Source organism: Oryctolagus cuniculus, chromosome 17 (assembly GCF_051225735.1).
Source record: "Oryctolagus cuniculus isolate XC-2025 breed Fujian yellow rabbit chromosome 17, ASM5122573v1, whole genome shotgun sequence".
Classification (NCBI taxonomy): domain Eukaryota; kingdom Metazoa; phylum Chordata; class Mammalia; order Lagomorpha; family Leporidae; genus Oryctolagus; species Oryctolagus cuniculus.
Genome location: NC_142883.1, coordinates 65,059,621 through 65,082,444, shown reverse-complemented (window position 1 = coordinate 65,082,444; position 22,824 = coordinate 65,059,621). Strand labels below are relative to the sequence as shown.

Here is a 22,824-nt window from a genome sequence, read left to right as displayed (position 1 = left end):
ATGGCTCTGACATTTTTCAATGGTTGCGTCAGCAACTACCTAAACATCTCAAGTTTGCCTACTGGCTTGCAAAACCTAAAATACCTGTATTTACGATCTGGCCCTTCAAGAAACAATTTCCCGGGGCCAGTGCTGTGGCGCAGCAGGTTAAGCCTCTGCCTGCAGCGCTGGCGTCCCTTATAGCTGTTGTTCAAGTCCCGGCTGCTCCACTTCCGATCCAGCTCCCTGCTGATGCGCCTGGGAAAGCAGCGGAGGATGGTCCAAGTCCCTGGGCCTCTGCACCCGCATGGGAGACCTGGAAGAAGCTCCTTGCTCCTGGCTTCAGTCTGGCCCAGCTCCAGCTGTTGCAACCATCTGGGGAGTGAACCAGCGAATGGAAGATGTGTCTTTCACCTTCTCTTCCTTTCTCTGTGTAACTCTGATTTTCAAATAAATAAATACATCTTACAACAACAACAGGAAACAAGGAAAGAAACAATTTCCCAACCACTGGGCTAGGATCAGATATTTACTCCGTGTGGCACGAGGAGCAGAGGACGGGTCTGGATGGTGTACGTATGTCTGATTCTTGCACATTCTTTCGTTTGTTTTTATTAAGCTAGAATTCACAGAACATCAGAGGAACCTGTTTTGAAGTGAGCGATCCGGTGGCGTTTTGTAAACTGCACCATGTTGCGCAACCGGCGCTTCTATTCAGTTCCAGAACACTTCATCACCCCCAAAATAGAACCCCGGCCCATCAACAGTCACTCCTCCTCACTGCCCCCAGCCCCGCACCCACTGCTGTGTGAGGCGTGGCTCTGTCCGCCCGCAAGGCCGGTCGCTAGGTGGGCTGCACCAGCCCTCCCGCTCACGCTGTGTCCTCCAGGGGCGCCCATGTCGACGGGAGTGTGTCTCCCACACACGCCACCTCCGTTCCTCTGCTGGCCTCTGCTCATGGCGCCCTCAGAGCCGTGCGTACAGAACTGTCTGGGGCTTTCTTCTGCTCTCCCAGGCATCTTCCTCGGCGTGGAACTGCTGGCTCACGGGTGACTCTGCTTCACTATTGGGGAGCTGCCAAACTCTCCCGTATGGCCCACACCATCGCACTCTCCCCAGCAACACCAAGGGTTCCGACCCCTTCCTGCCTTCCTGAATCCTAGACACCTCAGTGGGCGTGAAGTAGCACCGCGCTGCGGCTTCCCCGTGCACTGCCCTGGTGACTGTGCGCTTGCGTGCGCTTCTTGGCCATCCTGGGATGTGAGCCTGTGTGTCTGGGGCCTCTGACACACCCAAGTTCCAAATCTTCTCAAAGAGCCAGGCGTGAACACTCCCTGCTGCGTCCGAGATCAGCGTTAAGTAACCAAGTGCAGTGCCCTGGCCCTCCCGAGGGTCACAGGAACAAAGGAAACCAGAAGGGCTTCACTGAGGCCCAGTGCCAGCACGGCCCCCTCTCCAGGACTCCTGCCCTGAGGCCCAGCAAGGGCAGAATCAGACCAGGACTGAGAGCCAGGGCAGAGATCACAGTGAGAAAGCGAGGCCAGAAGAAGGTCCCACAGCAAACGGGTGTAGACGCACAACTTGAATGGAGCTGGAGCACAGTGGTCCCTGCACAGAGACGCGCAGTCAGGTAAGCCGAGGCTGGGCACGGACCTGAAGCAGACACCCACAGCCCAAGACCTGCCTCTCCCACCGCTGTGTGCCGCCCCCACAGGCTCCCCACCCCCGCCAGCCCTTTGACCTCGGACTCCTTATAGCTCTCCCCCCCACCCCCCAGGACTGCATTCATCCCACGACCAGCAATGCTTCCACAGATGGACTCCTGCCCCAGTCCTACTCGGGTCCCCGCCCCCACAGGCACAAGCTGACCAGGTCATTGGCACCCCCTCCGCGGGCCCAAGTCTACTCCAGGCTATCATTCTCAGCCTCTGCCACCCGGCTTCCTCAACACCCCCCTCTGACCCCCAACAACACACCCTGCATCCTCACCAGCACTGACGCAGAGAGGACCTGGGCCACGTCGACAGCTTCTAGATCTTCCAACTTAAGCCAAGAATTCTCCAAGTAACAATGGGGCCAGCACTGTGGCATAGCCGGTAAATTTGCCACATTCGATGCCAGCATCCCATACGGGCGCCAATTCAAGTCCTGGCTGCTCCGCTTCCGATCCAGCTCCCTGCTAATGCACCTGGGAAAGTAGTGGAAGACGGCCCAAGCCCTTCAGCCCCTGAACCACATGGGAAATCTGGAAGAAGCTCCTGGCTTCAGATCAGCCCAGTTCCAGCCATTGCAGCCATTTGGGAAATGAACCAGCAGATGGAAGACGTCTCTCTCTCTCTGCCTTTTCCTCTCTGTAACTCTGCCTTTCAAATAAAAAAAAAAAAAAGAAACAAATTCTGACCAATTAAAAAGCTAAGTAAGCATAATCCTAGTAAATAATGGAGAAAGTATTAGACGCTATTTTAGAAATCCTGGAAAGAAGGCCTTCTTACATGAGATTTGAACTATAAAGGAAAACAGAGACTCACCTGCAAAAATATGACAGGTGTCAGACTTAGCGCCTATAGCGGGCTCCACAAACTAGGGCTCCCGGGCCCTGTCCTGCCAGCTGCCTGTGTTTGTACATAAAGTTTACCAGGTCACAGCCATCTCCATCCCCACTGTCTTCAGCAGCCTCTGACAGGTGCGCCGTTGCCACGGAGACCAGGTGGCCTGCAAGGACTAAAATACATCCCACCTGGCCCTGGGCACGGGAAGTTTGTGGACCCTGACCTAGAACACGCACAAAAATCAACGGGGAGGGCGGCACACAATAGAAAAACCGGCAAGCAAGGCACACAGGCGATCCACGGGAGAAACGAAAACACTCAGTAAGAACTATAAAAAGAACCTTAACCTCCCCGGCCATTAGGGAAATTATTAAAGAATTAAATCATCTGATAGCATCCAGTCCTGGAAATGTCACGACGCAGCCTTTTTTGGAAGGCAATTTGGTGGTATCTGTTAAAAAAAAAATGTAATGTGCTTGCTGTCAACCCAGCCTTTCTATTTTTAGGTATCTGCCCCAGAGAAATACTTGCATTTGTGCACGCACGCACGCACACCCAAAAGCATTTATAAAGCTGTTCGTCGAGGCATTCCCTGTTTATTAGAGCAAAGCCCATCCGCGATCTTGGTGCTCGGGTTAACCCACAGGACCATCCTGAAAGATCCAACACGCACAACGTCCACACCACGGAAAGAGCTCTAAGGCCATGTCGCGCAGAAGAAAAAGCCCTGCAGAGCAAACCCAGACGCACACAGGCTGAAAACGGGCTGAACCGTGTTATTTCAGTCCAACGTAGAGAAATGCAGAGCGGGACTGAGGGACAACGCCACCCTGCGAAGAGACTGGAGCACAGGACAGGCCACAAAGAACTGTCACCAGGGGCCGGCGCCCGCAGCACTGGCATCCCATATGGGCGCTGGTTCGAGTCCTGGCTGCTCCACTTCTGATCCAGCTCCCTGCTGTGGCCTAGGAAAGCAGAAGATGGCCCAAGTGCTTGGAACCCTGCACCCAAGTGGGAGACCTGGAAGAAGCTCCTGGCTTCAGATTGGCCCAGCTCCGGCCATTGCTGCCATCTGGGGAGTGAACCAGCAGATGGAAGACCTCTCCCTCTCTCTCTCTGATTTGAAAGGCAGAGTTAGAGAGGCAATCAATAAAAAAACAAAAAACAAAAACAAAAACAAAACCTGTCTCTAATCACTGATCCCAGGTCACTGCGAATTCCAGTGGCAGGGAACTCCTACAACACAGCCACCCTTGACACGACTGTCACGACATGCTCACGGCACAGCCACTGGAGACCCTGGACAGGAGTTAAGGGCAGAGAACGGTGGCTTCAGAATCCTGACTGCGTCCAGCGCTGAGCAAGTGGCTTCCCATCCCAAGGGGGCGGGGGTGGTGCCTTCCCACCGACAGAAGGAAGTGGTTACGGTAGCTGGCCTCCGAGTCCCTTCCACATCTCCCAACCACAGTGCAGTCCCTGGAAGAGGCGTCTGTCCTTCTGGGGGGGAGGGGGGCAGGGGGCAAAAGCCAGCAAGCAAGCCCCACTGCTGAAGCCGTCAAAGTCCGGTCGGAACGTTCAGAGAAGCGCCTGCCCCCGGGAACACGACATCCCAGCAGCAACAGCTCCCTCGCTGCCTGGGACTGGCGTCCTGGCCTATTAGAGAGGGGTGGCCTGGACCGGCCACGACTGATCTATCTTCCAGCTTGGACGCTCTGAAATAAGCACAGGGTGGGGAGGGGCGGCAGGAAGCAGGGGCTGGGGTGGGGGGGCTGATGGGAACCAATTGGCTGAGGTTCCCTAATGCAGGCAGAGCGATGAGAGAGAGAGAGAGAGAGAGAGAGAGAGAGAGAGAGAGAGAGAGAGGCTGGGGGAGGGCCGGATGCAGGGAGCAGCAGCGCGCAGGCTGCTGGCAGCGGCCCTGGGTCTCCTTCCTCTCTCTTTCCAAGAGCAGTTTCTTCCTGAAAGCTCCCAGGAGGTAGAAGGCCGGGGCTAATCTCTCCCAGCACAAATAACCCCACTCATTATTTCAAAAACTGCCATCCCAGCCGGGCCCTGGAAGTCTTCGGGCCTGTTTCAAAACCCACAGTTCAACTTTGACATACGGTATTTTAAAACTGCCTCCCCCCTGAATCCAATTAGTAAGCAACAGATTGTTCTTTTATTATTATCTTTAACAGATTCTACTCACACAGGCAGATTCCACTACAGCTGACCTAAAGCTTTAAGAACCAAACAGCCCCATGAGGTGTGAATACCTAATTCACCCGTTTTCTGGCAATGGTTGAGAATAACCAGGAAATGGACAACCCTCTTCCACGGAAGAGCCCTGGCCGGGCCCTCAAACTTTTGAAATCAAAGCTGCCTCTTCTGCGGGGGGCTGTGTCGCTTGGTTTCTTAAAATTCTAAGAGAGAAAAGTTTCAGGCGCGAGTGTTCCCTAGTCCCTTGCTTTTCACAGGGCCAGGAGGGAGGTAAGCCAGGGACCTCGGTGCCAACCCACGGATAAGGAAATCAGAACTACAGCGACTTGTTCAAGGTCGCACGGCTCAGGGCGACAGGCAGGCCTGAAGGCAGAGGCCCCAGAAACCGCTCTCCAGAACAAAACGGCGACACGGGCACCCAGTGTCTCCCCCGTCACGGTGCATACCACCCTCCAGAACGCCCGTTCCAGCCGGCCTGTCCCCAAGGCCCTTGGTGCCCTAAGCATCCTCTGTGACTCTGCAGCCCGGAGTCTTCAAGCTTTTCCGTTTAGTCTCTGAAACCCTGACCGCAGAGATCGGCCCCGCGTCCCAGGCCGTAACCCCTGCCCTACCAGCCCGCTCTGGGCCGGCCGTGTAAACACATACAGCCCGCGTGCACTTCAGCGGCATTAGAAACAGCCAGGCGGCTGCACTTCAAAGCCATGTTTCTGTCGAGAGGCTTCTTGTGGGAAAGCAGTGGCTACAACTAGGTCACACCGGCCTGGAATGTGACAAGCTCTCCTGGCGTCATGGGGGGGGGGGTGACAGAAAGCTGGGAAGAGGACAGAGACTAGAAGGAAGGCCAGCAGCCTGCAAGAGCGGCTCCCAACCCCAGGACACTAGGAGCTGGAAAAGCAGTCAGCCCAGGGGCTCCCGAGGGCCAAGCGGGGACTGCGGCCAAACCTAGGGGGCCTTTGACCAATGCACATTCCTCATCTCTTAAATCGCGCCAGGGCGGGGCCCCTGGACGCTGTGTTTTCAATGCCGGTGACTCTGAAGCAGGCTTGGAAACCCTCATTTGACAGATAAGGCCAGGGGAAGGGAACCGGCCTCCTTCCAGCCCCCGCACCCCCACCCAACCCCCTACTCCCCGGAATCCACAAGGCCTCACCCCTGGATCAGGGACACGAGGTGGGGGGGCGTCCTCCCTTCAAGGTTTAGGTCCCAGAGCAAGACCCTCTCCCGCCCGGCCTCCTTGTTCCCTGGCCGGGGACAAGGATTTAGCCAAAGGGCAGGCTGAGTGTGACCAGGGTGGGTGGGGGGCCCACACTCCCACCCACGGAGGCCACTCCGGGTGCCAGAGGCTGGGTCCCGTCCCAAGCCAGAGTCCGAGGTGGAGGATGGGGGTGGGTGGGGGTCCCAAGAGCGCCAGGCAATGCCTCCCCCACCCCTTCCCCGCACAACGCTTTGTCCCCACTCTAGAGAACCCAGGCATATTTGAGTCACCCCAAATGGCATGAATCACACCGCGGGGCTGTGGGAACGGGAAAGGATGTTAATTTTCGGCATACTTGAGGATCTCGCCTTTGTCCCGGCTCTGTCGGTCCACTCCCCACCCCACCCCGCCACGCTCCATCGCTAGGTCCCCCGCCACCGCCGCGGCCTCCTCAGGCGCCCCCGCGTCGGGCCCGCCGCGCCCCCCACCCCAGTCCCCGAGCCTCCGGGGGCGGCGCCCCGGCCGGCCGCTCGCTCACCTGCGTCAGGTCCTCGTCGTTGAGCAGATGCGACTCGCGCGGCTTGAAGCAGTTCTGACACTTGCTCTTGTTGAAGATGTTGGCCTGAAATTTCCTGCACGGGTTCTCCTTGGCCGCCGACATGGTCGGCGCGGCGGCGGCGGCGGCGGCTGCAGCGGCAGCGGCGGCTGCGGCGGCGGCGGCGGCGGCGCTCAGGCCCGGCCCGGCCTGGCCCGGCCCCCGGCGCGCTCCCGGCGGTCGGGGTCAGCGCGGCCGCGGCCGCCGCATGTCCCGCCGGCCGCCGCAGGCCCGGCCCGGCCTCGTCCCCGCGCGGGCGGCCCGCTGCACGCGGGAGGCTCCCGCGCCGCCCGGGCCTCACAGCGCGCGCGCCGCCCCGACGCCGCCGCCGCCGCCGCCGCCCGGCCGCCGCGGGCCCATGGACGCGGCCTTCGGGCCCCGCTGCCTCCCACGCGCCGGGTCGCCGCCGGCCCGCTCGTCCGCCCGCCCGCCCGCCGCTGCTGCTGCTCCTGCCCTGGGCGCCCGCGGCCGCGGCAACTGGGAGCCGAGCGCCTCACGCACTCCGGGCGGGGCGGACGCGGGCGGCACGGGGCGGGGGGCGGGGGAGGGCGCACGGCCGCGCGGGGCGGGGCCGCGCCGGCGCGATCGGCAGCCCGGACGGCCAATGAAGGCGGCGCGCTCCCGCTAACAAAGGAAGGTCTGGGCCAATGGGCGTCGGGGGCGGGGCCGGGGGCGGCCGCGCGCGAGGTAACTTGCGCAGGCGGTCGAAGGTGGGGGGGCGCCGCGACGGGACGTTCAGGTTTGGTGGACTGGCGCCGAGGCCGGCCGGCCTGACAGCTGCAGGGGCCGGGCGCGGGCGGCCGGCGGGGCGGAGCCGACCTCGGGCTGGCCCCGGCGCACGCCCCTGGCCTTCACGGTCGCCTTCCCCTGCCGCGAGCCAGGCGGGCCTACTGTGTGCGGGCCGCGCCTTCGTGGTCGTGGGCCGCCTTGTGAAACAGGGCCCCGTGTGCTTGGGCTCCACCCGGAGAAGCCCGGAAGACGGCGTCAGTTCTCCAACAAGGGGCATCTAGTGATGGCTGCCCCCTGCCAGGTCCCCGAGCATCCAGCCTGGATGCATTGAGGAGATCCAGCAGGGTCAGCTGGCTGTCGCTGCAAGCCCCCCACTGTCAAGAGGCCAGCCCGAGGGGCAGGCAGCAGGGGCGCAGGAGCCCAGGGAGCACAGCAGGCGGCGGGAGGTGGAGGCGGCAGGCCGAGGGTGGAGGAATGCACGAAGCCACATCGTCGCCGGCCTCAGATTCCAAGCTTGTAAATGTCATCGCGACGTTCTCAGCTAAAGCCAGCCCGCGCACGGGAGGTGACATTGAAGCTTGTGGTAGCAGCAGCCACAGCAGCTGTCGCTCAGGGAACCGGGAGCTTGTAGGAGCAGTGCTGCCCTGAGCTGTGTACTTTTCCACTCAATAGTCCAGGGAGGTGGATTTCCGGAGAGGGGACGGGCCCGGGCCCCACGCCTGCCCTCTGCCTGCTGAGCTGAGCTGAGCTGAGAGCGCTGTGGCCTTGGGCAAGTCCCTTAACCTCTGCAAAACTTGATTTGTGTGTTTGTTGTGACTGCTGGGTGCTCTCATGCTTGAAGAGTGTTTAGCACAATGTGGTGAGTCAGTGCCGTGAATCCAGACCAGGGGTGTTTACTGTGCTATGCTTGCGACTTTCCTGCTTGTTGAAATTTTGGGCCAAAATCAAAGGATGGGGTGGGGCTGCAGCAGACCCAGAAACTGATACCAGTGGTGGCCTCTGGAGAGAGGAGTCTGGTAGTTGGGAGGTGACCTACTTTTAATTTTCATTGTAAGCTCTTTTGTTCCCTGTTGGATTTCTGCCTGTGCGCATGTACCACAACCACGACGTGTCTTAAAAATAAAAGGTTTAAAGGGGCCGGCGCCAGGGCTCACTAGGTTAATCCTCCGCCTTTGGCGCCGGCATCCCATATGGGCGCCGGCTCTAGACCCGGCTGCTCCTCTTCCAGGCCAGCTCTCTGCTGTGGCCCGGGAGTGCAGTGGAGGATGGCCCAAGTGCTTGGGCCCTGCACCCGCATGGGAGACCAGAAAGAGGCACCTGGCTCCTGGCTTTGGATCGGCACAGCACCCAGCCGCAGCGGCCATTTGGGGAGTGAACCAACAGAAGGAAGACCTTTCTCTCTGTCTCTCTCTCTCACTCTCTGTAACTCTACCTGTCAAGTAAAAATAAAATAAAAGGTTTAAAGTCCTATCCATGCCTCAAGGCGAAGACCACCGCACCCCACCCCACCCCTAAGAAAGTGCTTGGCCATGTTTTGCTCAGGTCAGACACAGCCTGCACCTGCCCTGGACCACAGGAGTCCACGGCTGGGCTGCACACAAGAGTTTGATTCAGCTGTCAGAAGCTGCATGCACGCCCCTCCAACAAGCCAAGATGGAAATTGAAGGCAAACAGGAAAGTTCAAGCTGGGGTGTTTGGGGGGACCCCAGCCAGGGGAGGGGGATACTCAGCCCCATAAGCAGCTTCAGGGGGCAGTGCCTGGGGCTGAGTCTAGAGCTAAGACCCCGCCTGGAGAAGTTGGGGGAGAGGTGAGAGAGGGGGAGAGAGCTAGGTGCTGGCATAGACTGCTGAGTACCCTGAGGGCAGGCCAGGGCTGGTCCCGCTCCACTTCCTGTGGCCAATCCAGTGCCTGTGTTAGCCAAAAGACCGCCCTAGGATTCGGTGACTAGATGAAAACCTACCGTTCCACTTTGTACCCGCAGTGTTAAATCCACAGAGACAGGGTCAGGGCTCCCTCTGAGCACTGCACACGCCATCCAAGACTCGGCGTCAGAGTGTGAAGCTTCATGAGGCTGTGCATTAAGACTTGTTTGCCGGCCGGCGCCGCGGCTCACTAGGCTAATCCTCCGCCTAGCGGCGCCAGCACACCAGGTTCTAGTCCCGGTTGGGGCGCCGGATTCTGTCCCGGTTGCCCCTCTTCCAGGCCAGCTCTCTGCTGTGGCCCGGGAAGGCAGTGGAGGATGGCCCAAGTCCTTGGGCCCTGCACGCCATGGGAGACCAGGAGAAGCACCTGGCTCCTGCCATCGGATCAGCGCGGTGCGCCGGCCGCGGCGGCCATTGGAGGATGACCCAACGGCAAAGGAAGACCTTTCTCTCTGTCTCTGTCTCTCTCTCTCACTGTCCACTCTGCCTGTCAAAAAAAAAAAAAAAAAAAAAAGACTTGTTTGCTGAATTGTTGGGTAATGTGCACCTCAATAAGCAACTAAACAAGCAAGAAGAACACTTCTTCTCTGGTAGGCCTGATTCCCAGATATGCCCTACTCTGTGGCCCTGGCTGCCCCAGGGGGAAGCCGTCCCCGTATCCTCACACACATGCACACACAGGTAACCACTACCTTGATCTTCATTACCACAGATTAATTTTGTCCTTTATTTCTTTTAACGTGTGTTTGTTTATTTAGTTATTTGAAAGGCAGAGCAACAGAGAGAGAGAAAGAGATCTTCCATCTAACTGGTTCACACCCCAAAACAGCCAGGGCTGGGCCAGGCTGAAGCCAGGAACCAGGGACTCCATTCAGGTCTCCCACAAGGGTGGCAGGGGCCCAAGCACTTGAGCCCTCAGCCGCGGCCTTCCCAGGCATGTTTGCGGGGAGCTAGATGAAGTAGGGCAGCCTGGGCTCTAACTGGTGTGCTGATATGGGGGTGTCAGCATTGCAAGCAGTGGCTTAACACCCTGCACCACAATCATCGGCCCAGTCTTCTCTGTCCTTGAACTTGACACTGCCAGGACAGCCCTCCACACCTGAGAGCCAGCCTCTCCTGCTGCCACTTGATCCCAGAGTCCTTCTGGAAGAACGTGTTTGTGCTGCAGACCTCCAGGGCCGTCCGTGGAACCAGGCCATCTGTCAGTGGATAGCAGGAATCTGCTTTGGAAAATGAGCATGCCAGGAATCTCTGGTCTTTAGACAAAAGTTTTGGAGGCAGTGGGTGGAGCCATGGTTCTGAAATCCCGAGGGATTTAAAGCATTCCGCCTGCAGGCCCCGTGCCCAGCTATACTGAGTTAACTGGGTGTCTGCAGAAGCTCCCTGGGGATCCCCGTGTCCACACAGGGGGTGCAAGGGAGGGTTGGAAAGGAACAGGCCGTGGGTGGGCCCGGGAAGGGTGGTTGTCTCAGCTGGCTGTTGCCAGACTAAACCACCCCCCAACACACACCCAAAGGCTGAGTCCTATCCGCCAATGTCCGCATCTCTCGCCGGTCTGAGCGCGGACTGGCTCAGCAGAGCCGCTCTGGTCTGACTGAGGTCTCTCCCGCAGGTGAGTTGGGTGGGCGCTGGGCTAGAGCATCGAGAGGCTGGCCTGAGCGCAGTCCGGCTGGGCCCCTGCCCTCTCTGCACAGCCTCCGCGCTTCTTCCCTTCCTCTACACTCTTCCATAGTATCTCCGCCATCCCCAAAGTGCCCCGAGAGAGAGGAAGCGGAGGCTGCCTGTAGCTCTCCCAGGAAGCCGATTAGGCCTGCCGCCGTCCCACGTTCTGCAAGGCACAGGCTGTCCCAGACTCAAGGGGCGAGAAGGGACCACACTGGGTATGCATCCCGGGGCCCCCTGGCGCCGGCTGAGACTCACTGCCCTAAACACATGATTGCACAGGCTCAACAAGCCAGTCTGGGTGCACTGTTGAGGACAGTCCCCAAGGCAGTATTGAGTGCTAGGCACCAGCGTTCATTCTCATGCCCATGACCTTGGTGCTAGGGGGCTTGGCAAACCATCTTCTGGAAAGGGCCAGATAATAAATATTTTAGGCTTTTCAGGCCAGATGGTCTCTGTTGCCACTACTGGAGCCTGCCTTTGTCACATGCAAGTATTCGTAGATAATACATAAATGAATGAGGTGGCTGGGTTCCAGTACAGTCTTATTTACAAAGAGGAAGTGGTGAGCCGGATGGGGCCCTCTCTTTTGGATCCCCGATTTCCTGTCGCTTGGGCGCCCCTGTCCTGGCCAGTGTCTCCCAGAGGTTGAGCTCCAAGCCTCTATCAGTCATCCGTCAGCTCTGGGTTGGAATTCACTGGCCTGGAGTGCTGGGGCAGTTGTGCCGGCTCCGTGCCAAATGCCTAGCCTCCAACCTAGACTCCTTAAACCCCGCTGTTAACCATTTGAAGTCAGCCCTGACCGTGCCAACCGGTACCTGACTCGGGGGGGAGCGGACCTTGAGTACCCTCCTCCTACGCTCCATCAGCTCCCCAAAAGTCACCCCAAATGAACACAGACTTTCATCAAAATGGTACAGACAGCCTTGAGAAAAATCTAGCCCCCCAAGATTAGTGTGACCCATTGTTTATAGTTTTCATATTTATTTATTTAAAAGGCAGAGAGAGAGAGAGAGAGAGAGAGATATCTTCCATCTGCTGGTTCATTCCCCAAAATGCCTGCAAAGGCTGAGAATAATCCAAGCCAAAGCCAGGAGCCCGGAACTCCACCTGAGTCTCTCACGTGGGTGGCAGGGGCCCAAGCCCCTGGGCCAAGATCTGTTGCCTCCTAGGGTGCACAGTATTAGGGAGCTGGCTCGGGAGCAGCGCAGCCATGACCCCAGGCAGCCCGCCAGCATGGAATGTCTGTGTCTACACAGCGTCTTCACCTGCTGTGCCACAACACCAGCCCCACCCTTAGTTTACAGGTGAATTAATCGAGGCACACAGGGATAGTACCCTCTTCAAGGTCGTGCAACCAGTAAATGCTAATTATGGGGTTCAGCCGTGGGCAGCATCGCCATAAGCATTGCCCTGCCAGGCCTCCAGCCAAGGGAGCTATACAAACCGCCCTGGCCGGAGCGTGCCCAGGCTGCTGCCCTGAGAACAAGAGGGAAAGATTCCCAAGGGCCTTTGCAGCTGGGGTTCCAGGATGCTTCCCCACTGCAGCGGCAAATGACAGTAGCGCTCAGGTATGCACCGGGAGGGACAGTCACACGCTGGACGTAGAAAGCCCACCAGAAGGCAAGTGAGACATTCTCGCAGAATGCGAACTATGCACGCCTTCGCCTGCACGTCCACTCACACAGGCACACCAGGGCATCTTACGTACGAGGGCGTGCGCTGCCTCTTTGTTCTGCATAGTGGAGAACTGGAGACGTCCCAGCTGTCCCCTGTAAGCAGATCAACTAAATAAATGATGGTTCTTTGATACCGGGCGGTACCATGAGGCTGTCAGAGACCGGCAACAGATATTGTGACGCACAAAGGCTAGCAGGAAAACAGAGTCCACGGGGCTGGCTTGTTCCTCTTTTTAGAACATGTGTCTTTGGGGGCTGGTGTTGTGGCGTAGCGGGTTAAGTGGCCACCCGCAATGCCAGCATCCCGTATGAGATCTGGTTCGAGTCTCGGCTACTCCACTTTCGAGCCGGCTCCCTCCTAATGTGCTGGGAGAGAAACAGGAGGTAGCCCAAGGCCTTGGGACCCTGCCACCCACATAGGAGATCGGGCTAGAGTTCCTGGCTCCTAGTTTTGGCCTGGCCCAGTCCTGGCCATTGCAGCCATTTGGGGAATGAACCAGCGGATAGAAGATATCTTTGTCTCTATGTCACACTGCCTTTCAAACAATACAATAAATCTTCAAAAACAAACAAACGTAAGGAATATGTGTCTTTGAGGTATGGAGTTAGTACCTGCACTGGAAAAGCCGGGGAGCTCCTGCAGCAAGTTGTCCATTGTAACCAAACCCCAGGAGTGAGAGAATGGGGACTTTCACTCCGCCTATAGATGTATGCCATGTTTAGACTTTTTTTTCTTGACAGGCAGAGTTAGACAGTGAGAGAGAGAGACAGAGAGAAAAGTCTTCCTTCCGTTGGTTCACCCCCTATATGGCCACCACGGCGAGCGTACTGCGCCAATCCGAAGCCAGGAGCCAGGTGCTTCCTCCTGGTCTCCCATGGGGTGCAGGGCCCAAGCACTTGGGCCATCCTCCACTGCACTCCCTGGCCACAGCAGAGAGCTGGCCTGGAAGAGGGGCAACCGGGACAGAATCCGGCGCCCCAACCGGGACTAGAACCCGGGGTGCCAGCGCCACAGGCGGAGGATTAGTCTAGTGAGCCGCAGCACCAGCCTAGATTTTTTTTCTATTTTTTGACAGGCAGAGTGGACAGTGAGAGAGAGAGACAGAGAGAAAGGTCTTCCTTTGCCGTTGGTTCACCCTCCAATGGCCACTGCAGCCGGCAAACCACGCTGATCCAATGGCAGGAGCCAGGTGCTTTTCCTGGTCTCCCATGGGGTGCAGGGCCCAAGGACTTGGGCCATCCTCCACTGCACTCCCTGGCCACAGCAGAGAGCTGGCCTGGAAGAGGGGCAACCGGGACAGAATCTGGCGCCCCGACCGGGACTAGAACCCGGTGTGCCGGCGTCGCAAGGCGGAGGATTAGCCTAGTGAGCTGCGGCGCCAGCCTAGATTTGTTTTTACCAGTGTGAAGATCATGAAGGCTGTCACAGTCCTGTCACCCCCTGCCCCAACACTACACCCCTCCTGTATTTTATTCTACTCTTTTATTTTGTTTTTTTAAATATTTATTTATGTATTTGAATTACACAGAGAAGGAGAGGCAGAGAGAGAGAGAGATCTTCCATCTAACATATGGTTCACTCCCCAATTAGCCACAATGGCCGAAGCTGAGCTGATCCGAAGCCAGGAGCCAGGAGCTTCTTCCAGGTCTCCCATGTGGGTGCAGGGGCCCAAGGACTTGGGCCATGTTCCACTGCTTTCCCAGGCCACAGCAGAGAGCCGGATCAGAAGTGGAGTAGCCGGGATTTGAACCATATGGGATGCCGGCACTGCAGGTGGCGTCTTTACACGCTAGGCCACAGCACCGGCCTCCCTGTATTTTATTGAAGCAAATCCCCAAATCATCATTTCTTCCATACATATTTCAGGGCGTGCCTGTAAAAGATAAGGGCTGTTTTCAGAAAAGTAGACAAAATATCGTTATCACTCCTCCCCGAAACAATAATTCTTTAATATCATAGGGTGTCCACTGTGTATTTTCCAGTTATCAAAATGTAAATTATTTGTGTAATAAGAAGGGAAAACAGAAGATTGAGAATGAAAAAAAAATGTTCATCCAGAGAGGGATTGGGACAACTTTCCCAGGCTTTGCATAGTGAGACTTTCTCAAAAGCCTCAGGGCCAGCGCTGTGGCGTAGCAGGTGATGCCGCCACCTGCAGTGCCCGCATCCCACATGGGCACCGGTTCGAGTCCCAGCTGCTCCACTTCCAATCCAGCTCTCTGCTATGGCCTGGGAAAGCAGTAAAAGATGGCCCAAATCCTTGGGTCCCTGCACCCACGTGGGAGACCCAGAAGAAGCTCCTGGCTCCTGGCTCCAGATCAGCTCAGCTCTGGCTGTTGTGGCCAGTTGGAGAGTGAACCAGTGGGTGGAAGACCTCTCTCTCTCTCTCTCTGCCTTTCCTCTCAGTGTGTAACTCTGACTTTCAAATAAATAAATAAATCTCTTTTTTTTTGACAGGCAGAGTGGACAGTGAGAGAGACAGAGAGAAAGGTCTTCCTTTGCCATTGGTTCACCCCCCAATAGCCGCTGCGGCTGATGCACCGCGCTGATCCGAAGGAGGAGCCAGGTGCTTCTCCTGGTCTCCCATGGGGTGCAGGGCCCAAGCACCTGGGCCATCCTCCACTGCACTCCCTGGCCACAGCAGAGAGCCAGCCTGGAAGAGGGGCAACCGGGACAGAATCCGGTGCCCCAACCGGGACTAGAACCTGGTGTGCCGGCACCGCAGACTGGGGATTAGCCTAGTGAGCCGCGGCACTGGCCTAAATAAATCTTTTAAAAAAGCCTCACCATCCAATCCCAGAATTCATTCTAAGGTGGATATAAACACTGCTCCAGGGAGCTGGTTGCAAAGCATTTGCTGAAGTTGAATTTCAGCCCTGGGGTTTGCAGCTTTGTGGAAGGAAAAGCCACACGTGGCAGCAGTGTCTGACGTGAGGGTACCAGCCACATCCGTGATGGCAGACCCCTGGATGGAACCTGGTGGTCCTCGGGGCCAGCGTTGTGGCCCGTGGCTGAAGCTGCCACCTGCGATCCCACGTGAGCACCGGCTCTGCTTCCCATCTAGCTTCCTGCCATTGTGCCTGGGAAGGCAGAGGAAGATGGCCCAACTCCAGCTTGGGCCCCTGTCACCCATGTGGGAGACCTGGATGCGGCTCCTGGCTCCTGGCTTCAGCCTGGCCCAGCCTTGGCTGTCACAGGCATTTGGGGGAGTGAACCCGTGGATGGGAGGGGAGGTATCTCTCTCTCTTTCTCTCTTATTCTGTCTCTCTGCCTCTGAAATAAATCATTTAAAAAGTTGTTTCTCCAAAGAAAATAAAATCTGGCCCTAAGAATGCACACAGGTCCCACCCCCTCTCTAAGAGGCGGAGCCTAACCCTCCTTCCTGAGTGTTCCGCGGACTCCGTGGTTCTTATCTGGAGAATGAAGCAGAGAAAAGAGAGATGTGTGTGTTTGTAGTTGAGCTCCCTTGTTTTTGCCTGGGATGTCGCATGGGCACCAGGCCCCTATGGGATGCGGTGAGGAGGCCTCTCCAGGCTCAGTTCAGACAACCCCCAACCAAGAGCACCCGGCAAAACACCTGAGCCTGAGCAGGACCGGCCCTGTGGCTCAGTAAGTCAAGCTGCTGCCTGCGGTGCTGGCATCCCGTGTCAGAGCACCAGTTCGAGTCCCGCCTGCTCCACTTCTGATCCAGCTCTCTGCTATGGCCCAGGAAAGCGGCAGAAGATGGCCCAAGTGCTTGGGCCTCTGCACCCACATGGGAGACCTGGATGGAGTGCCAGGTTCCTGAGTTTGGCCCAGCCCAGTCCTGGCTGTTGTGGCCATCTAGGGAGTGTACCAGCAGATGGAAGCTCTCTCTCTCCCTTCCTCGCTCTGCCTCGCTCTTTCTCTCTGTCACTCTTTCAAATAAATAAACCACGTTGTTGTTGTTTTAAGTTGAGGTCTTTTTTTTAATTTATTTATTTGAAAGGCAGAGAGAGAGAGAGAGAGAGAGAGAGAGAGAGAGGTCTTCCACCTGATGGTTCACTCCCTAAATGGCCACAATGGCCAGAGTTGGACCAAACCGAAGCCATAACCCAGAAGCTTATTCTGAGTCTCCCACGTGGGTGCAGGGGCCCAAGGACTTGGGCCATCTTCTACTGCTTTCCCAGGCCACAGCAGAGAGCTGAAGCGGAAGTGAAGCAGCCAGGACTCAAACCGGCCTCCATATGGGATGCTGGCACTGCAGGTGGCAGCTTTATCCACTATGCCACAGCACCGGCCCCAATAAACCATGTTTTAAAAGACACCTGAGCGCATTGTGCAGCTGTGAGACACGTTTTGTGATAGAAAGAAACTCAGCAATTGTCAGAGACCAGAGAAGCAGCAGGAAGCCACACATGGGACAGAAGAGCAGCACCAGACAAGAACTGGCGGAATCCCAATGCAGCAGGTCTGGCAGTTTGCAATATATTAATACATAATATTCACTAATAATACTGTATTAGTGTTAATCTTTTAGCTTTGGCAAACTCACCGTGGTGACGTTCAACACAAACATTAGGAGCAGGTGGCAAACGTTTTGTGCTTTGTAACTTTGCTGTGAATTCAAAATCACCCCCTAAATTTAAAATTATTTAATAAAGCAGGATGTTGAGACTTACTAGTGTCGGAATGGATGCATGATATAGTACAGGCACACTCATGGGTGGTCTCATACAACTGTGGCTGAATGAGACTATTGGTGAAAACAATTTACGAGGTGTGCGGCTGTCCACGAGATACATATTGGGGGGAAAGAAGATTCTAGAAGCCGGGGTCTGCACTTTCAAAGTTGCAGGTTGAGAAGCGTGCAGGGGTCAGTTCGGGAAAGGTAGCAGCGGCTCCAGCGAGCTGGACGGCCCTGCTCCCAGAGTGGACGGCCACGTATGGCCCTACCAGTTGCTGTCTTGTTAGGCCTGGAACCCAAACAGATCATCTGATTTCCGAAAAGAACCTAAAATCTAGGTTATGACCTGAATCTTCGGGGGCCCACTCAGCTGTGGGGAGGGGTGTCCTTCAGGGTCACATAGCTAAGGAGAAAAAAGGCTGAGACCACAAAAGGCAGGCTCTTGCAGACTGTCCGCTGGATGGGCCCTGCCCTGGCCCTGTCATCTGCACCGGGCCCTGGAGAACAGCCAGCTGGCCCTGGGGAATCGGAGGCTGCTGCTCTTCCGGCCCGCGTGCCTGCGTGCAGCCAAGAGTCTGCATGCCTGGGGCCTGCCTCTTTGGGTTCACCAGCCCACTGTGGGGCTGCAGCTCTGTGTGGTATATGCACATGCGCACGTGTGTATGTGTGTGTGCGCACACACATCCGTGCACAGAAGTTACGGCTGCAACATCTTACAGGTCCGTGTCTGTGCATGCCTGAAGGAGGGCTGGCTGTTTCCGAGGGGGCATGCAGGGGCCACTACACTACACGTCTCTGTGTATGCCTGTTGGGGTGTTCACCTGCAGGTCTGTGCCTGGGTGGGTGTGCACGGGAGCTGGACGGATGTGTCCATCTTTGCATATCTGTTGCACAGCGTGTGAGAAGCTGTTATGAGTTCATGTGTGCCAGGCCTCGATGCAGCCCTGGCTGAGCAGCTGAGCCCCAGGTCTCTGTGGCTGCACTATGCATGTGTGTGTGTGTGTGTGCAAATGTGTCTGTTCTGTCCGGCTGGGTCACACTTACTTGTGTGTCTGTGTATCTGGGTGGCTGTGCCCATGCCTCTGTGCGTGTTGTGTCATTGACTTTATACGCATGTGTGTTGCACGCACCTGGGTATGCATGCCTGGGTGTGCATGTGTATCGTTACAACTGAGTGTGCATTATATGTGTATTATATGGCTGAGCGTCTGTGTGTGTACGTATGTTATGTGTTGTGTGCTGCTGAGTGTATGCACATGTGTGGATGAGTGTCATGTGTGGCTGAGCATGTATTACATGTATGCATGAGTGTGTGCATGTGTGTGTTGTGCAACTCAGTATATACACACATGTGTGTTGTGTGGATGTGTGATGCATGTGTGTGCAGCTGAGTGTGTGCACATGTGTACATGTGTGTTATATATGACTGAGCATGCATTATGTGTATGGATGAGTGTGTGCATGTATGTGTTGTGTGCAACTGAGTGTGTGCATACATGCATGTGTTGTATGGGTGAGTGATACATGTATGCCTGCAACTGAGTGTATGCACACATGTGTGTTGTGTGGATGCGTGACGCATGTGTGTGCAGCTGAGTGCATGCACATGTGTGCTTGTGTGTCATGTATGACTGAGCATGCATTACGCATATGGCTGAGCGTGTGCATGTGTGTGCGTGTATGTGTTGTGTGCAACTAAGTGTATGCATACATGTGTGTTGCATGCTGGGGGCAGTCACAGTCCACGTCGCTCACAGTCCAGCGCCTGGTCCCTACAAGTCCCCACGAGAAGCCTGCCACTGCCCAAACCCCAGTCACTCACGGGCACAACGAGGAGGAGGCGGCAGGCCTGCAGTGGGATCCAGCCTCAGGGGCCCTGGGTCCACTCCCCGGGCACACACGCTCTGAGGCACCAGCCTGCCCTGGTCTGGCTCCTGGTGCCCCTTGCCCCTGGCCAGCTGTTGCAGAGCTGGGCCACACCTGGTAGCCTGCTGCCCCTCCATCAAGTCCCTCGAACACTGCCTGAGGCCATTTGCTGTGGCAGATGAGCACAGAGCAGCTTGCTTTGTGGGCCCAGGAAATCCACCTGCTCCCTCTTCCTAGGAGGTGGCTGGGGGCGGGGGCGGGGCCTAAGCAGAATAGGGAAGCAGGAAGCCTCGGGGCCCTGCTTTACAGATGAAAACACGGAGCCCAGAGAAGGCAAGACACTGGCTTGAGGTCACACAGCAAGTCCTCCAACAAGTTTTGCCTTCTTTTCAGAGAGCTAGGTAACTCCAGAATCTCACCTCCCCAAGGCAGCTCTCCCCACGAACACGGTTTGCTTATATGTATTCTCTGTCCCCCCACCCCAACCCCACTACCCTCATGTTCAAACGGAGCTTGGCACCAGGTGGGGCACCCCCAGGTTTCGGGAAGGAGTGGTACCAGGGTGAGTCTAGGTGGGCGACCACCACTGGTGCGTGCTGCTGCTGCACCCTCCCAATGTCCCCGCCCCCCTAAGGGGGGGCATCCCGGCGAGGACACTGGGACAGTCGCTGGCCATGGCCTGCGCGGGCAGCTCGCAGCACAAGCGTCCTTGACAGCTCTCCGCCCACCCACAGGCTCCGCCTCCCGGGTCCCGCTCCGCCTGGGGCATCCCCTCCAGGCAGCCCAAGGCTTGCTGTGTGCCTGTGGCTCCCAGCTGCAGGCCCTGCAAGCCCACAGTCGCACAGCCGCCAGCTGCCGCCGAGCCCGGTGGCCTCAGCCAGGCCCAGCTGGGCTGCCCCCGCCCCCGGCCCGCACGCGGCCCCGCAGGGCGCCGGCACTGGGCAGGCAGGCCTGCTCCCCTGGGCGCTCCCGCCACGCCCGGGGTTTACATCAGCGGGTGGACCTGGGCCTCCTGTTGGAAGAATGCGCTCATTGTTAGCCTTGTTCGCGGTGGGCGGGGATTTCTTCCTGGCTGGCCCCGCCCAGAGGCGGAGCAGCCAGGAGCTGCCCCGAGAGGAGAGGCGGGAAGCTAAGCAGGCCTCCGCCCCCACCCCATGCCCTCCAGCCCTAGGACCCAGTGGGGTGGCTGTCGCTAACTGTCCTTGCAACCACGCTCGTGTATGACTTCTTCGTTATTATTATTTTTCATTTGAAAGGCACAGCTACAGAGAGATAGAGAGATAGAGACAGAGACAGACTCCCCAGATGGCCCCAATGGCCGCAACAGCTGGAGCTGTGCTGATCCGAAGCCAGGAGCCAGGAGCTTCTTCCAGGTCTCCCACACGGCTGCAGGGGCTCAAGATCGTGGGCCATCTTCCACTGCTTTCCCAGGCCACAGCAGAGAGCTGGATAGGAAGTGGAGCAGCCGGGACTCGAACCGGCACCCATATGGGATGCGGGAGCTGCAGACCTCGGCTTTATCTGCTACACCACAGCACTGACCCCATGTATGATTTTTTTAATGAGAAAAAAAAAATACCCATCTCTAGGGATTCGATTCAAGTCCTAGCTGCTCCGCTTCTGATCCAGCTCCCTGCTAGTGCAACCAAGAAAGCAGTAGAGGATGGTCCACGTGCTTGGGTCCCTGCACCCACGTGGGGGACCCAGAAGAAGCTCCTGGCTCTTGGTTTCAGCCTGGCACAGCCCTAACAGTTGTGGCCATTTGGGGAGTGAACCAGCCGATGGAAGATTCTCTCTCTCTCTTTCTCTCTCTCTCTCTCTCCCCCAAATCAGAGTGCTGGGGTTCAATCCCCAGCTCCCGGCTCCTGACTCCAGCTCTCCAGCTTCCTGCCAATGGAGGTAACAGTGATGGCTCAAGTAATTGAGCTCCTGCCACCCACGTGGGAGCTGCATTGAGTTCCAGCCTCCTGGCCTCATTCCATTCCAGGCCCAGCTGTTGCAGGCATTTGGGGAATGAACCAATGGAGGAGAACGGGAACCTCTCTTTTGATTTATTTGGGAGGGAGAGAGGGAGAGATCAAGAAATGGCATGCCAAGGGGCGCCAGCCTAGTGGCCCAGTGGGTAAAGCCATTGCTGCCAGTGATACCAGCATCCCATAATATAGGTGCCAATTTGAGTCCTGGCTGCTCCACTTCTGATCCAGCTCCCTGCTTATGACCTGAAAAGCAGCAGCAGATGTCCCAAGTGCTTGGGCCCGTGCCATCCACTTGGGAGACCCGGATGAAGCTCCTGGCTCTTGGCTTTGTCCTGGCCCAGCTCTGGCTGTTGTGGCCATCTGGGGAGTGACCTACAGTGTGGAACATTTCTTTCTCTCTCTCTCTCCCCCTCTTCCTCTCTCCCTCCCTCCCTCTCTCCCTCTCTCTCTGACTCTCCCTCCCTGTTACTCTGATTTTCAAAATACATAAATAAATCTTTAAATAAGAGAGAGAGAAGAAATGAAGTGCCAGAAATAAACTGTGAAGTGCTGTGCCCAAGTGAGGGGTGCCATTGACCAGGGCCCACTGTGCCTGGTACATGAGCAGCATTTCCCCTTGATTATTTTAAAGATTTATTTTTTATTTATTTGAGATCCAGAGTTACAGAAAGGTAAAGTCAGAGAGAGAGAGAGAGAGAGAGAGAGAGAGAGAGAGAGGAGTCTTCCACCTGCTGGTTCACTCCCCAAATGACTGCAATGGCCTGAGCTGTGCCGATCCAAAGCCAGGAGCCAGGAGCTTCTTCCAGGTCTCCCACATGAGTGCAGGGGCCCAAGGACTTGGGCCATCTTCCACTGCTTTCCCAGGCCACAGCAGGGAGCTGGATCGGAAGTGGAGCAGCCAGGACTCGAACTGGTGACCATATGGGATGCTGGCACTGCAGGCGGCAGCTTTACCTGCTACGCCATAGTGCTGCCCACTCTCCCCATCGATTTTAAGTTCCTTGCACCCAGAAACCACATCAGAGTCACCCACCCCTCCCCAGGCTTCACCCAGAATGGTGGCCAACCACTTTGGAAATGTGCCTGGTTGCACCTGCTGAGGTCACACAGATGTGCACCTGGTGATGGCCCTTCCACTCCCAAGTAATCACCTGACAAAAAGGACCGCTCATGTGCCATAGCCATCTTTGCGGTGGCTTCACTGGTAGTAGCCAAGATGGAATTGGGAATGAGTTCATGGAGCTGTACGGAACACACAAGCCAACCACAGATAACACCACCCTGGAAGAAGCTCAGAGGCATGTTGAGTGCAAGGGACTACATCCAAGGAGAGCATAGGACACCTGTCCATCAAAGAGGATGGCAGGCAGACAGAGGAAATGTATGGGAATGTATGGGACTCAATGTCAAGAAGGAGGCGCCTCTGGTGGTAGGGAGCAGGCTGCTGGGGTGCTGGTGGGATCTGTCTCGATCCTTCGTGCGTCCAAGTGTTAAAGTGTATAAAGCCATTCCTGCCCAACGTGTGCCCTTTACAGCTTGGAAGTTACTCATAATTACAAAAACCGAGTGAGGGGCTGGCAGCGCTGTGGCATAATAGGTTAAGCCTCCATCTGCAGCACCGGCATCTCATATGGTCCCCGGTCCGAGTCCCGGCTGCTCCACTTCCGATCCAGCTCTCTGCTGTGGCCTGGGAAAGCAGTGGAAGATGGCCCAAGTGCTTGGGCCCCTGCAGCCGTGTGGGAGACCTGGAAGAAGCTCCTGGCTCCTGGCTTCGGATCAGCTCAGCTCTGGCCATTGTGGCCATTTGGGAAGTGAACCAGCAGATG

The 22,824-nt window shown here is 56.8% G+C and overlaps 1 protein-coding gene and 1 long non-coding RNA gene across 11 annotated transcripts in view; both read right to left on the bottom strand.

The window, feature by feature from the left end:
* Window positions 1–6,594, bottom strand: part of MPRIP (myosin phosphatase Rho interacting protein) — a 119,238-nt gene extending 112,644 nt beyond the window's left edge. For all 10 annotated transcript variants that reach the window (XM_070061694.2, XM_070061693.2, XM_070061692.2 and 7 more), the window contains exon 1: window positions 6,461–6,594. In XM_070061694.2, coding sequence (XP_069917795.2) covers window positions 6,461–6,583 — 123 coding nt within the window. In that variant the 5' untranslated portion in view covers window positions 6,584–6,594. The remainder of the gene's footprint in view (window positions 1–6,460) is intronic.
* LOC138846332 (uncharacterized) lies at window positions 576–4,231 on the bottom strand. The gene is made up of 3 exons (XR_016223710.1): window positions 2,508–4,231; window positions 1,969–2,342; window positions 576–1,587 (listed from the first exon to the last, which is right to left on the bottom strand). It is a non-coding gene; the product is annotated as an uncharacterized LOC138846332 (long non-coding RNA).
* Window positions 6,595–22,824: the final 16,230 nt, after the last annotated feature.